The 14,912-nt window shown below is 36.6% G+C and overlaps 1 protein-coding gene across 1 annotated transcript; it reads right to left on the bottom strand.

The window, feature by feature from the left end:
* Positions 1-3,583: 3,583 nt before the first annotated feature.
* Positions 3,584-13,376, bottom strand: LOC121241331 (superoxide dismutase [Cu-Zn], chloroplastic). The gene is made up of 8 exons (XM_041139058.1): positions 12,939-13,376; positions 12,334-12,395; positions 12,191-12,230; positions 11,961-12,056; positions 11,854-11,885; positions 11,640-11,715; positions 8,940-8,993; positions 3,584-3,874 (listed from the first exon to the last, which is right to left on the bottom strand). Exons 1-8 carry the CDS (start codon positions 13,198-13,200, stop codon positions 3,849-3,851), a joined length of 648 nt encoding a protein of 215 aa, XP_040994992.1. The 5' UTR covers positions 13,201-13,376; the 3' UTR covers positions 3,584-3,848.
* Between the last annotated feature and the right edge of the window lie 1,536 nt (positions 13,377-14,912).

The following is a 14,912-nucleotide window of genomic DNA, read 5'->3' as shown; positions in this document are numbered from 1 at the left end:
AAATTTGGGTACCATTCGCTAGAACTTTCAGAATTTAACTATGCAGTTTGTTCATGCAGGAGAGGAAGTTATCCTTAAGGGGCTTAGCAACTCAAAATTAATTGAAGAAGGCAGTTTACCTAATAGCAATAGTACAGAGTAAGGGGCTGATTCTACAGTTGATGGAAGGAAATTAGCTTAACATTGGCAACCAAACCCAGTAGAAATTCAACATCTCCTTCAACATAGATCACACTACCATTCCATAGATCACGTAGATCACACTACCATTCCATTATCCTACATTCAGGCACAAAACTCATTTCAGCTAGACCATATAGATATCACTTCTTCCAAAAAGAGGAGATTGAAAAAATTGTAAAGGAATTGTTGGCTTCTAGACTAATATAGCCAAGCCAAAGCCCCTATTCCTCTTTGGAGTTACTAGTAAGGAAGGATGACGGCTCATGGAGACCTTGTGTTAATTACCGAGCCCTTAAGAACTCCATAGTCAAGGATAAGTATCCTATACCCATGGTGGAAGAACTATTAGATGAATTATGGGGATCAACATTTTTTTCAAAACTAGATTTGCAATCTGGTTACCACCAGATCAGAGTAAGACTTGTAGGACATCCCAAAACAACCTTACCCATGATGGCTATTATGAGTTTTTAGTCATGCCTTTTGGCTTGACTAATGCCCCCTCCACATTCCAAAGGAATGTTGTATTTAAACCTCATTTACAAAAATTCATTCTTGTATTTTTTTTATGATATTTTAGTTTACAACAAAATTGAGAAGGAGCATCTACAGAACCTGAATGTGACCTTGGAAACCCTACGACAACATCAATATTTTGCTAAAATGTCTAAGTGCAAGTTTGTAAGCCCAAAAGTTGCTTACTTGGGGCATTTTACTTTTGCCCAGGGGGTCAAAACAGACCCCGAAAAGCTAAAGGCCATGGGGGAGTGGCCACAACCCACTACTTTAAAGTCACTAATGGGTTTTTTTGACCTCATGGACTACTATTGCAGGTTCATTAAAGGGTACGGAAGTATTGCAACCCCCTTGACAGAACTATTGAGAAAAGGGGATTTCATTGGAACCCTGAAGCAGAGTTGGCATTTGTGAAGTTAAAAGAACTTGTAATGAACCCCCGGTGCTAGCTCTTCCAAAATTTTCCCTTCTTTTTTGCATAGAATGTGATGCATCAGGCAAGGCAGTGGGGGCAATCCTACTACAACGGGGCCATCCCATTGCTTCTTACAGTCAAGTCTTGAACGGTAGAGTATTGCTGATGTCTACATACGAAAATGAATTGTTTGCTTTAGTATCAGTTGTACAATGGTGGAGGCCTTACTTGCTAGGGGCAATTTGTTGTAAAAACTTACCTGCAAAGTTTGAAGTTCTTGCTAGACTAGAAAATGAGTACACCGATGCAACAGAGATGGATCTTGAAACTCTTGGGCTATAACTTCTTGGTGGAGCATAAAAGGGGCAAGGATAATAAGGTAGAGGATGCACTATCTCAAAGGTATGAGGAGGAGACTAACCCTGCTATTGTTCTGACCATGCTATCTGTACCTACTCTAGAGTTGGTGGAGGAACTTAAATAGCTCTATGCTAGTGATTCTGAAGTTCAGTAGTTACTGTAGAGGCTAAGTAAGGGAGAGATGGGACCTAATTATAACTATAGGGATGGGTTGTTGTACTACAAAAGTTGCTTATACATTGCAAATTCTAAGCCCTTCAAACTCAAGCTATTGGCGGCACTTCATAGTAGCCCTACAGGTGGCATTAAGGGTTTGACAAAACCATACACCGTGTAAAAAGGGAATTCTTTTGGCCTAGACTCAAGGCCAAGGTAAAGGAATTTATTCAAAACTGTGATGTGTGTTAGTGTGTGAAACCAGATAATAGTCTCCCAAGTGGTCTCCTACAACCTCTTGCTATACCTTTTAAGCCATAGACTCACATTACCAAAGATTTTATAGAGGGTTTACCCATATCCTAGAGGTTTAATTGTATTTGGGTAGTTGTTGATCGTCTGACCAAGTTTAGCCATTTTATCCCTCTTTCACACCCTTACACTGCATCCATTCTTGCCCAATTGTTCATTAAGCACGTCTTTAAGCTACACATGTTACCAAATTCTATTGTATTAGATCGGGACAAATCATTCACTAGCAAGTTTTGGGCAGAGATATTCAAGCAACAACGGGTCAAGCTGTCCTGCAGTATAGCCTACCATCCTCAAACTAATGACCAGTCTGAGGCTGTTAACAAAACCCTAGAGAACTATCTACGTTGTTTCGTGGGAGATTGTCCCAAAGACTTGTCACACTTGCAGAGTGGTGGTATAGCACCACCAAACATGCTTCTATACAACTCACGCCCTTTGAAGCTCTATATGGGTACCTCCATCCCAGGTCAGTGAGTTACCTTTCGGGAACCTCACTAGTGGGCTATTGATCTGTCCCTTCGAGCCCGTGAGCAGATAATACAGTCGCTACGTCAGAACCTGCAAAAAACCCAAAGTAGAATGAAGAAATACGTTGATTTAAGGATAAATGAGAGATCTTTCGAAATTGGAGACTGGGTTTATGTTAGACTACATCCCTATCGGCATAAATCAGTGGCTCGGAGCATAAATGTGAAGCACTCACCTCGATTTTACAATCCTTTTCAGGCAATTGAGCGAATCGGGGAGGTGGCTTTCAGGGTCGATCCACCTGCCATTGCTCAAATCCATCCAGTCTTTCACGTTTCCTTGCTGAAGAAAATGCTCTGTAACTTTGCAACTCTGCTGACCTAGCTCCCCCTGTGGACTCTTTGAGCATATTGAGTCCTAAACTAGAAGCAATGTTGGATCAAAGGGTGAGGAAAAAAAGGACTTTTCCAGTGATCGGGATTCTGGTACAATGGCAAGGGGATGAAGACAACTTGGAAAATTTTTCAGAAGTTGAAAACCACCTACCCACACCTTGTGGGCAAGGTGTTCTGAACAAAGGGGATTTTGTTACACATCATAAGAGGAAGATGACATGAAGTCAAATTCAAGGAGCCAAAGTGAAGAAAGAAGTCTAGAAGCTCTCGACGTGGCATGAAGAAAGTGGCAATGGAATGGCGTCTGTAGGATCATGGGAACAGTGCTGATGAAGACAACGTATTAAGGGACATACGGGGATGAAGGATTCTAGAAGCAACTGTCTTATTTTTATTTATAACAGTCAGTTGGTAGTTTTAAATTTCTATTGGTTGTGCTCAAGGGCTTGTTAGCCTTTTCGTATGAGTTTGTTAGACGACGTATGTGATAACTTCCCGTTAGGGGAGAGAACTTTTCCCTGTGCTTTTGCATAATCAGAAAATCTCTTCTTCAACCTTGAATTTCTGGAGGACTCTCACCCTCGAAGTGAGTTATTTTCCTTGGTTACTATTCGGCTGTTACACGTAGTTGCCATCGTCTGGCCACCACAGCACTGCCGATTCTTTTTTTCTCATTTTTCTTAAAATACTATAAAATAAATTTATATTTTGAATTTTTTTATATTTATGAAAATTGAGTAAGATTTGCATGTTCGGACATAAGATCAACATTGACTGAGGTGAGAAGCTTTTAGGTTTGGTCTTTTATCCAAACATGCTTATTCAAACACAGCATTCCACATTCACAGAGCATACCCAGTGGACACTGGAGTCTAGTGAATTGGGTATATCTTAAACACCACGAGAATCTGCAATCAATATGACAAAAAACATCCATCTCCTGCAAATTAAGCTTTGTAACATTTTGCTCTAGATGAGAAACCGGAGAAAGCAAGCAGCCAATGCCACAAAACAGACTGCTCTAAAAACAAGAGTTGCCATTACACGGGTGTCAAACCAACCACACCTGCATAGAGAGTACCACAATTAGAAAGAACAAGACATCGAATAAGCATACTACCATCTCAATTAATGTCGAACCAAGAAGTTTCATATGTTGCATTTGTAAAGGGATGTGTTTTTGATAGGGTGCAGACAATTAATGTCAGGGAACCTCTCCAAGGCAGAGATCATCATGGCCAGATATTTAATTCCCAAAAGTAGCAGCACTATAGGCTTAAAAGTATTCAGAAGGACTTAAAGAATTAACCGGGATAATATTTCAGCATATATATATATATATATATATATATCACATGATATACCCAACTTCCACCTCAAGTTAAAATCTCCCTTCTTTACTAGAACACTGAATTCAGTTTGAGTCAGATGCGGGTGTCTTTATAATTGTGAGTCTGTCTAAGCAAAATATGCAAAGAAATGTTTTTTTGACAAGTCAAAAGTATAAAAGAAATGACATGCCTATGAGGAATTTGATTTCTTCTGCATAATCAGAGCTCAAATTTCAAAAAAGAAAAACTTTCCATCTTGATCTGCAGATGAATACATATTCCACAATCATGTCATATTGACACAAGCACTTTTCACATCTTGCAATGTTCCTGTGACATTGGCCTACCATTCTCAAACACTCCGAAATTAGATTCCTAGGTAATTATTGGCTTGAAAAATAATATCCATCTACTAACCTTGTAAAAAAGGCTTCATCTACATTTAGAGAATTCTCGCTGCTAATGTTTCTCATCTATCACACCAGTATGGTTTCTTTTCCTCAAGTAAAAAACTTTCATTAAAAAGCACGAAAGGCGACTTGGGTTGTATATAAAAAAGACACGTATATAGAAAGCAAAAACGATACAAGAAAACCTAGATGATTTATAATCAACATCTATCCCATCAGTATGTTTATCGGACGAAGCATCATCTAGGGGTATAAACTATATTATCAAAATGATGATTTATAATGTCACACATCGGTCAACACACAATAATAGCACACAATAATAGCAATGCGATTTATCCGTTGGTCAAAAGCATCGACAGTATTTTCCCACCAACACAACAAGGTACTCATTATGCTTTGAGGTGCATTTTTTCAAATGTTCAGAAATGAACAATACAGGGTGTTGCAGTAATCCAAAACATGGATGACATTCTTATAGGAGTAATAAAAATTTAGAATCAACATCTAAATTGGCATTGGTTTCTGCTCTCTATTTTTGCTCCCTTCTTTCCTTGGGAATCTTGAGAATAAGGATTTTAATTTGCAACTAATATCTTCCTCAGATAGTAACTACTATCTTCCTTTAGAAATTCATCTCATAATTTGTAACACCCCGACCCCAAAAGTGTTATTATTATTATTATTATTATTATTATTACTACTACTACTACTATTTTATTGTTATTTTTATGTTATTATTTTATTAGATATGTTCGGGATAGTAATTTGTTTTGAATAGAATTTCTCTACTATACGCCTCTTTTATCTTTCTGTTTGGTCTGGGAGTTTCCTGAATTGAAATTATCCCTAACTCAAACACTTCAAAACTCTAACATCCTCTCAAGTGTTCCTTTTCTTGTGGGAGTAGTTTTCCAAAGTTTAGTCAAACTCAAACCCCTCCAGATCACTCACGATAGCTTCCTACACCTCATTTGTAAAACCTACAAGACCCTTAGCAAAAACCAAGAAACCTTATACACATAGCCACCATATCAAACTTCTGCAAACCGAGAACCCACCTCCCTCAACCAAGTCAGCCACCTCGCCAGAAACTACCACAGAAGCCGCTGACGGTGAGTTTTTCCCCCACCTCGACGTACACCATCGCCGTTTGAGCCCAACCCGTCGATTTCTCTCTCCCTCTTTATCAACACTGACTCTTTGGCCGTGTGCTTGTGCTGCCGTCGCCAACCACCTCAAGGGGCTTCAGAGTACCACTCTCGGAGCCAGGAATCACCGACCAACCCAACCCAGGTGAACCCACTTCCTTCCGGGACCTCCCAGTTGCACTGCCGTCGTGTCCAGCCACCCAAAGCCGCTGTCACACTCAGCCCCCTCTCTCGGTAAGATTTCGCACGACTCCCTTCCACGTTCGCGAGCACTCTGTGTTAGCCTTGTGCTTTCCAAAGGAAGCTTCTTCCTTTAATCTGGAATGGGCCCTTGGGCCTTAGGCCTATCCAGCCAAACGCCTCTTTAAAATTCTACGTGGACTATTTTCCCAATTGGCCTTAGGCCTTCCTATATTTTAATACAATTATCATGTTATATTTTAAAAGGATATGTTAGGGATTTTGAATAATATTAATATGTCATAATCTTTAATTGAATATGTATTAAATTACCTCAATGGTATGATTTTAAGTAATTAGAATGCTAAACTCGTTCACTAAGGAATTAGTAACATCTAGTACCCCGTATAGGTAGCGCACTATAAAGAGGAAATCAGGAAGCAGCGCTAAGAGGTAAATAGTATGATCATATAAATGCATGTGTACTATGAATATTATTGTTATGACTGAAAGTATGATGTGCTTATGATAATTAACTACGCTATGCTAAGAGGCAAGTCAAGGTTAGATTCCTTTTACGCTCTTTGATGAAATATGAGATTATGCTTGAATGAATGAATTTGTTATTCGATTGATTAAATGTTATTAAAATCATATGAAAGCCATGAGATGCTCATGTAGTAATTCAAGTCAAATATGCCATATAATGGAGTAGCCATGTCCAGGTAATACTTAGATTATGTATGCCATGTTCATGTGGTACTTAGATCATGTATGCCACGGAATATCATAAAACGTTCAGAGCATATTATGTCATGTCATGTTATGCTATGCCATGTGGAAGAAAATGCAATGTTATGCTATGTCATGCTATACCATGTATAAGAATATGCCATGTTATGCTATGCCATGTACAAGAATATGCCATATTATGTCATGTTATGTTATGCCATGTACAAGAATATGCCATGTCAGAAATGTTCATGAAGCTAATAAATTCTCATGCATTAAGAAAGATAAGAAATGTTAGGGTGCCACGGACTCAAGCGTGGTTAACCACAAGTTAAGTGAAACACAGACCCCAGCGTGTTTCACTCCATGTTATGCAAGTTCAGTGAAACACGGACTCAAGCATGTTTCACTCCATGTTAAGACAAGATTAAGGGCTCGTTTGTTTTTAGAGATGAGATGAGATGAAATTAAAGTTAAAAAGTTGAATAAAATATTGTTAGAATATATTTTTTAATATTATTTTTGTTTTGGAATTTGAAAAAGTTAAATTGTTTATTTTATTTTATGTGGGGATTTGAGAAAGTTGTAATGATGAAGTGAGATGAGATGAGATGAGATGAGATGTTATGTTTCCTGAAAACAAACGAGGCTTAACAGATATTATGCATGCACGTTACATGTTTGCCATGATCATATATACTTCCACTCATGTTAATGATAAATACGTATGCTATAAGAATATGTGACGATATATGTATATAAAGTCTTTCAGAAAGTCATGTTACGTGTATGATTGTAAATCTATGAAACTGTATGTTGTGAAGAGTTTTTAGAAATTAAGTCCATGCTAGGCCAGATTATATTTTATGGTATGATGTACTATTTACTGAGTATTCGACTCATTTTTGTTTGTCTTCCTGTTTTCTTCTATGTTTAATTCTCACAGATGGAGATTATGATGATGCAGAGCTGGATGGCCGGGAGTAGTTTTAGTACAAAGAATTAGGAAGGAATAAGTGATATTCACACAAGAACTAGATCTCTTTTACGTCATTCATAGGATTAGTTTATGTTCTTACGTTTAGTTTTCGAGACAATTATGTTCAAATTAGTTTTAACATTTTAATGCTTTTCAATAAATGAGGTATTTCAGGATATGAATCTCTTTACCAAGCATTATGTTATGAATGTTAGTAACATCTCTATCCTACGGGAACGGGATGTTACATAATTTACTTTAGGTGACATTCAGAAATCCGTGAGAACCATATGTATGGCACATAAAAGATCTGCTAGTTTTTAAGAAATATCTAGACTCAACTGTCTGAAAATTTGCAAAAGCATGCCAGAAGGAAGTCAAACTAACCATGCTGAATTCATAAGTTTGTCATGTACTACCATGACACAGTTACATGCTAACTTTCCATGTAAATTGGCTTAACTCTCATGATCTCATTTCTATGACCAGGCAAAACCAAAACCATTTCAACAGCTAATTATTTGCATTTTCATTAAAAAATTGCTAGTATCTTGTGGTTCATAAATATCCAGGATGCCTTAAGGGTGTTCCAGCAGGTGAGAATTGCAGGCCATTGGTGAGAATTTAGAGCCTTACTAGTGCTATATTAATTTCTGTGTGCGCCTTGCCATGCATTTAAAAATGATTCAAAACATTATGATGCTGAAATAATATGAGGAATCATTGGGTATAGAATTCTTCATCATCACTTAATAAAGAAAATACTTTTTTTTCAAAAGTAAAAAACTTTTATTAAGAATTAAAAAAATATATATCTTTATACTTGTAAATGACATTATCCTTTGACCAACCCATAGCCTGAGGAATCACTTTGATCTCATGCTATGAATTCAAGTAGACTCCTATTACAAAGCTCACAAATTTAGCTAAAGGGAATGCTAATGTGACTTATTCATAATCTTAAATGCCCAAAATTCCAGAAGACTTTATTCCCTCCCTCCCTCCTAGCCTGAGGAATCAAAGACATTTCATGCTAATGTGTGAATGGGACTCGTACATAATTATGAAACACCCAAGATTTAAGGAGACTAGACTCCCTCGTGCATAAGTATTTAAATGTGTGAATGGGAATGTAAACACCCAAATTTCCGAAGAATTTATTCTCTCCCTGCTGCCCTTCCATGAATTTACCTATACTAATGCGTGAATAGGAATTATGCATATTTATTAAACACAAGATTTCATGAATCCCTCCCACTCTATCTTAGATATTTTCATCCAAAAGTGGATATGCAAGGAAAGAAGAGGTGGGTGTGACAACAAAAGAAAATCCTTATATTTCACATACCACATGCCAATCTTCCACCTGCATTGCCAGTGGTCAGACTAAGTTCATGTCCACCTGCAGATGTATAATCAAACGAAAGTGTGAAAAAGGCTAAAAAGAAATATATATATATATATATATATATATATATATATATAAGCAAATACTATGGAGTTCAAGGTAGTGCTGGACACTGCACTTTAACTATTTAAGAAGACATTCTACTGCCATTTGCTGAACAAACACTACTTTAAACTAAGCTATACCACACCAATGGTGGTGGCATTTTTTAAGATAGGGGATCACTTATAGATGTGGGTAGTTTCCATAAGACATGGAGTCTCTCAGTCAATGGTCTACAATATTGGTTAGCAGACCTTATGGAAGTAGCTTTTGGGAAGAAAGCATAAGAACAGGATGCGAGAGATTTTCTTAAATTTGTTGCTTGAAACAGTAGAATAGCTTTCCTATTCAGAACAATGTGTAGAGTAGGGATGCTACTTTAGAAGATCTATATTTCAGTGGTATCTAAAGATGGGAGAATATGTTTGTGAAATGAAAAGTACTCATGCTTTTCGGGAATAGGGATTACAATCTGTATGGATCACTATATTATAACCTCCCATAAAGAACAGGGGAGGCTACCTTTGATTTTTAATCTTAAGGGCAATGGCCAATATGATCTCTCTTCCTTCTATACGTTTTAAGATAGTCTGACCATTTGTTGTTTCCTAGGCAGGACATTTTGGGCAGCAAAGTCCCTAAGAAAGTAACTTCTTGACCAAGAAATATGCTTCAGAAAAAATTTTAACAGTGATAAATCTCATCAAAAGAGATATTATAATTGATATGGTGTTGGCTCTTAGAATTAGTCAATGTCGCTGTCATTGTTCATATGGTTGCATTTAGACCTTATTAGCTTGAGATTAATAAAGGAATAAAGGTTTGGGTATGTGCTGTCCAGCAACATTTCTAGATTACAAAACATGTTGCTGGACAGCAACATGTTTGTAATCTAGAAATTTGGGGTTTTATCATTAGTGAGAATGATTTTTTTCGCATGTCCAGGGGCAGTCCAGGTTTCATTATAGGTGACAAATTTAAAGTAAGTCCCATTCAAGGCTTTAGATAAGGTATAAATTCCTCTTGTGAAAGATTGTGCTGATTTTAAGAAGTTCAATTGGAACACCTTTTGCATGGGAATTGACATATTCTATTGATCTTGAATTAGGTTTCAGGATACCATTTGCAAAGAAGCATCATGGTTATTATCTTTGACTAGCAAACAAGTAAGTGGCTCTTTAATGGGTTTTTTTTTTAAAAACTGATTGCTCTTTCTTGAAATTGTGCACTTTGGACTTGTGTCTTTTTTAATAGGGAATCAAGAATTTTTATTCATAAGGAAATAGACATTTGTGCACTTTGGACTTCTATTTCAATCTTAAATAAAATTTGTTTATGTGCACATTTTTAATGCTAGTTTTGTACTACTTAGAATTATGCAAATTTTGTAATGATTGAAATAGTTTGGGAAATGCTTTATGATATTCACATGGTTTATGAACTTTGGAAGTCTAAGGTAAGCACATTATCTATCTTTAGCCGATGATATAAATGTGTTTGTGATATGTTTGACACTCCTTGTGGCGTGATGTCTTCGTGGCATGATGTCTTAGTGGCATGACAACTTTGTGGTATATTGGTGGTTTCCCCATTATCATGTGGCCTAGAATAATGTGTTTGGTTTAAAAATGTTGCTTGAGATAAATTTTTTATTGCTCATATTATTTTTTGATAGGGAATTTATTCTTATGCTTATCGTCTAGAAAATTGCCAGCTCCCCCACCATCATTAATTTGCTACTTACTAAGCACATGGCAGCTCACCATTTTATATCCATATTTGTGTTTTAAAGGAGTAGAAAGTTTTTTCTCTTGAGGTTTTTGAAGACTTTGTATTGGTCTTGGCTACAGTTGATTGAGGTCAGAAGCCTTGTGACTGGGTGATCATCAGTTTGTATTTTGTTATGTTACGAAGATAACTTTTGATTGTATAGAGAGTTTTAGCCATAGTCGTATTTTCAGTTTCGATAAATTTTATTGGACTACATGTCATGTAAATACTCAAATTTTAGATTCTTTGACTAAACCTTGTAAATGAGAATTTTGAGGTTAATTATATTTACTGGTGGAAAATAGTTTGGACAATGTGTGCTTGATATTTTGGAAATAGGGAGGAACTCTAAATTATAAACGGAACTTTGTTCATTGGTAGTTTTGGGTTCATGGAAATACATATGTGTCTAAGTCTAGAGGTGAATTGGCGGAAGCTTGCTTTTGGCTGCATCCAATTTTTATTTTCCTTCTCATTTAGGTTACATAGATCAAATGAAGTTTCCGTGTATTATTTAATTAAACCTTTTGGCATATGTCCTATACTCAAAGTCTGTACTGTGTAATAATAACAATTGTTGTGAGTAATAAAATGTTATTACTACTTATTTGAAAAAAGAATCCTTGATAATGCCCTTAATCTATACTTATTTTTGTGATAAGTGAGGTTAAAGTAGTATGATCATGTGGATTGATACATACTTTCTTCTCCTTTTCAAGTCTCCCCTCCCCAAATAGTCACTCTCATTGCAAATTCAGCATCCAGTCAAGATCATTATACGGGTCAAAATTGCAAATTGCATGTACTGAATAATGAATGAAGACTTACCCTTTCCAAGGTCATCCTCAAGTTCATGGACCACTAAGGCTCTTCCAATAACTGCATTAGGGCCACTTAATGGTATCTGCATATTTTGCCCAGATTGTATATTTAAATACTATAAAGAACAGCAATCACAGATAGAACTATAAAATGATTCCAAATCCAAACCAACATGGTCAAACCCAAAGTCTCACTCAATTAATATGGAATTGAGCATCACCTGGCTATCCACAATTGTTGCCTCTGCCACCCCTGTATTACAATAAGTAATGAAACAATGAATCGAATGGAAATAGAAAGATCAAAGAATATTAAAAGATGCACTACCATCGGCATTGGCAACTATGTTTCCCAGGTCACCCGCATGACGGACTTCATCCTCAGGAGCACCGTGTGTCAGTTTCTTAGGGTTGAAATGTGCTCCTATTGTTTAAAATCGAGAAGGGAAAATTATTATAAAAGCACCAAACAAGAACTAAATTTACCACTCTTCCTATGCAACTGTATAATAACTCTGATTTAATAGTTTGAACTTTTGAAACAAAATAATATCCTACCGGTTGAGATGCACCCATTTGTCGTGTCACCGAACTCATGCTGCATTACAAAAGAATTAAAAGCTAAAACACAATTCAGAAACTTTTCAATATACGAAGCTACGGGTAATGTATGTTAAAAGAGAGGAAAGAAAAACACTTACTAGGTGAAATCCATGAGGCCCCGCAGTAAGCCCAGTAACACGAACATTGACTGTTGTTGGACCTATATACATATCATTACAATTAGCAGACAACGATAACGATTCTGGTTGAAAATCATTAGAACCTAAGAACACAATAAATACAAGGAATTGAGACTAAAAATTTGCACTGCGTTTATGTCATGTAAATATCAAAATTCTTCTAAACCGAACTTAAGAACGCTATTTTTCTCAATCAGTCAAAGTAATCCCTCTTTTCAACATACAAAAACAACAAAAATCATATGAGCCAATGAATGCAAGTCCCAGAAACACCCATTTAGCTTCGGAAATATAGGTTCGAAATTCTGGAGTTACGCTGGCAATTCTTTAATAACACATTGTTAGTCTTCCAATTTTCATTTCATTAAACATATCATTTGAGGAGAAATGCCAAGAATATAGAAAACGCCTGCAACTACTAGACACGAATACAACCTTAACACTCAAGAGTCGTCTCCCTACTTCATTTGCATATATTTTAAGCAGACTAAGATAAATAATTGTATCAAATAGATTTAACAAAAAAAAAAAAAAAAAAAGAGGGAAAAGAGGAGAAGAGAGACCGTCGTCTTCTTGGGCCAACGTAACAACACCTTCGACATTTGAGTTGCCCTTGAGGACGGCTACGGCTTTCTTGGTGGCGGCGACGACAGTGAGTGGTTTGGCGGAAAGTGAGACGGTCATAGATTGGGTGGGGAGCTTGAGGGAGGCGCCGTGGAGGAAGGAGGAGCCGAGGAGAGGAGTTGGGTGGGGAGGGTTTGGGGAGAAGTGAGGAGGAGAAAGGATGATGATTTGGGCGGCCATGGCTGACAGTGCAGCTTGCATTTGTGTGTGATGCGGATTGGACTGGGGCGATGAAGATGATAATGCGAGAGTGATGAAGGTTCAGGTATGTGGCTGCCTGGCTGGCTACATCTAGCTCTGACTACTCGTAATTTATCGAAGGCTTCGAGGTTTGTCTGTTTCTTTCCGCAATTCATATTTTATCACGTGGAAGGTCCCGACTCCGAGTGGTTTTTAGCCTTCTTGCATTTGTCTCGAAAAAACGAAAAAAGTTTGAAGAGTTCGTTGGACCGCTCATTGTATAAACCTTTCCTTTACCCCCTTTTTTTTTTTTTTTAATAGTATACTTGACCCTATTAAATGGGATGCTGACGCGTTAGTCTTCAAATAAATCTGGTCCGACCCGATTAAGTCCAAACATATAAATAAAAAAAAATTCACACTTGTTATTTTTTACGTGAGAAATGCTGCTTATTATTCCCTCACTACGAACTAAAATGTAATTTATTATTTTTATCTTTATATTTAAACACATATTTACATATCAATATGTAAAACCAATATGTGAATTTTTGGCTACCATAATCCAGATAATATCCCAATTGTCCAGTTCACACTATAAGAAAAACGGGTTTTTGTGACCAGTTAATTCCAGCGAAATGACTATTTGTAACTAAAATTAGTTACGAATAGTCTTTTAGTTGCAATAAATTATTCACAAAAGTCTATTTTTTTTATAGTGTCATTATGTTTTTTTATAAGTAATAAAATATTTTATTCTAAAGAAATAGTTATAAGCCTAAGTACATAAGACGTAAACAAAGAAAATACCTATAACTTTTCATAAACAAAAAAAATTCAGAATATTTTCTTCCATCACAAGCCATTTGGCCCAAAAACTCGAAGTACTCAAGAAAAAGTTTCTAAGATCTCATAATAAACGTTCTTTATTTTCGAAGCATCTCTCATTTCTTTCGAGCCATATGCTCCACATAAGACAAATGTGTAAGTTAGACAAAATACTTTTTATAAGAGTTAATCTTCCCCTTTAGACAAGTAGATCATTTCCAACCAGCGGATCTCATTTTTATCTTTTCAATCACCCCATCACAAATATTACCATATTTAAAAGAGGCCACCAAAGAAAGCCCAATATACCTCAAAAGGAGTGAAGAAATTCTACACCCCATAATGCCCAGTTCAATACGTAAAAGCCTGTTCTACTTTTTTCGGTGAACTAGGAATGGAAAGCTCAAATGTTTGCATGTCTATATGGCTTAAAAATGGTAGGTTTGTGGTTATAAATGCAGTTCTTAGACATTTCTGCAGCTACTTCGGAGAATCTAAGGCATACTCTCGTGTTTGCATAGACAAGCAAAGTGCCACTTGCAACAACTGGATTTCTAATGAACCCCTTCTTGGGTAACCACTGCGTAAGACAATATATTAACTATGTGCACAGCTACATGGGAAAAAAACTAATATCTTAAACTGTACATATAACCAAGCAGACTGAATATGTTGCGCCTTCTAACATGTCATAAGTATATTGCCTATGTTGATTACTTGTCCCCCAACAAGTGGTTATATGTGTTATCCTTATGATAACTTGTTTGGCAGATTTACAACTATTATGTTTTCGAACTAATCGGTTACCATCCATGGATATGAAAAACTGATCCATTTCTATCCATCCATGCCGTGTAAGTTATTTAAACTCATTGATTGTTGTTACTCTGTATTACTGATACAAA

This window comes from Juglans microcarpa x Juglans regia, chromosome 7S, assembly GCF_004785595.1.
Source record: "Juglans microcarpa x Juglans regia isolate MS1-56 chromosome 7S, Jm3101_v1.0, whole genome shotgun sequence".
NCBI lineage: Eukaryota > Viridiplantae > Streptophyta > Magnoliopsida > Fagales > Juglandaceae > Juglans > Juglans microcarpa x Juglans regia.
The sequence above is the reverse complement of the archived record's forward strand: the minus strand, read 5'-3'. Positions and strand labels throughout refer to the sequence as shown.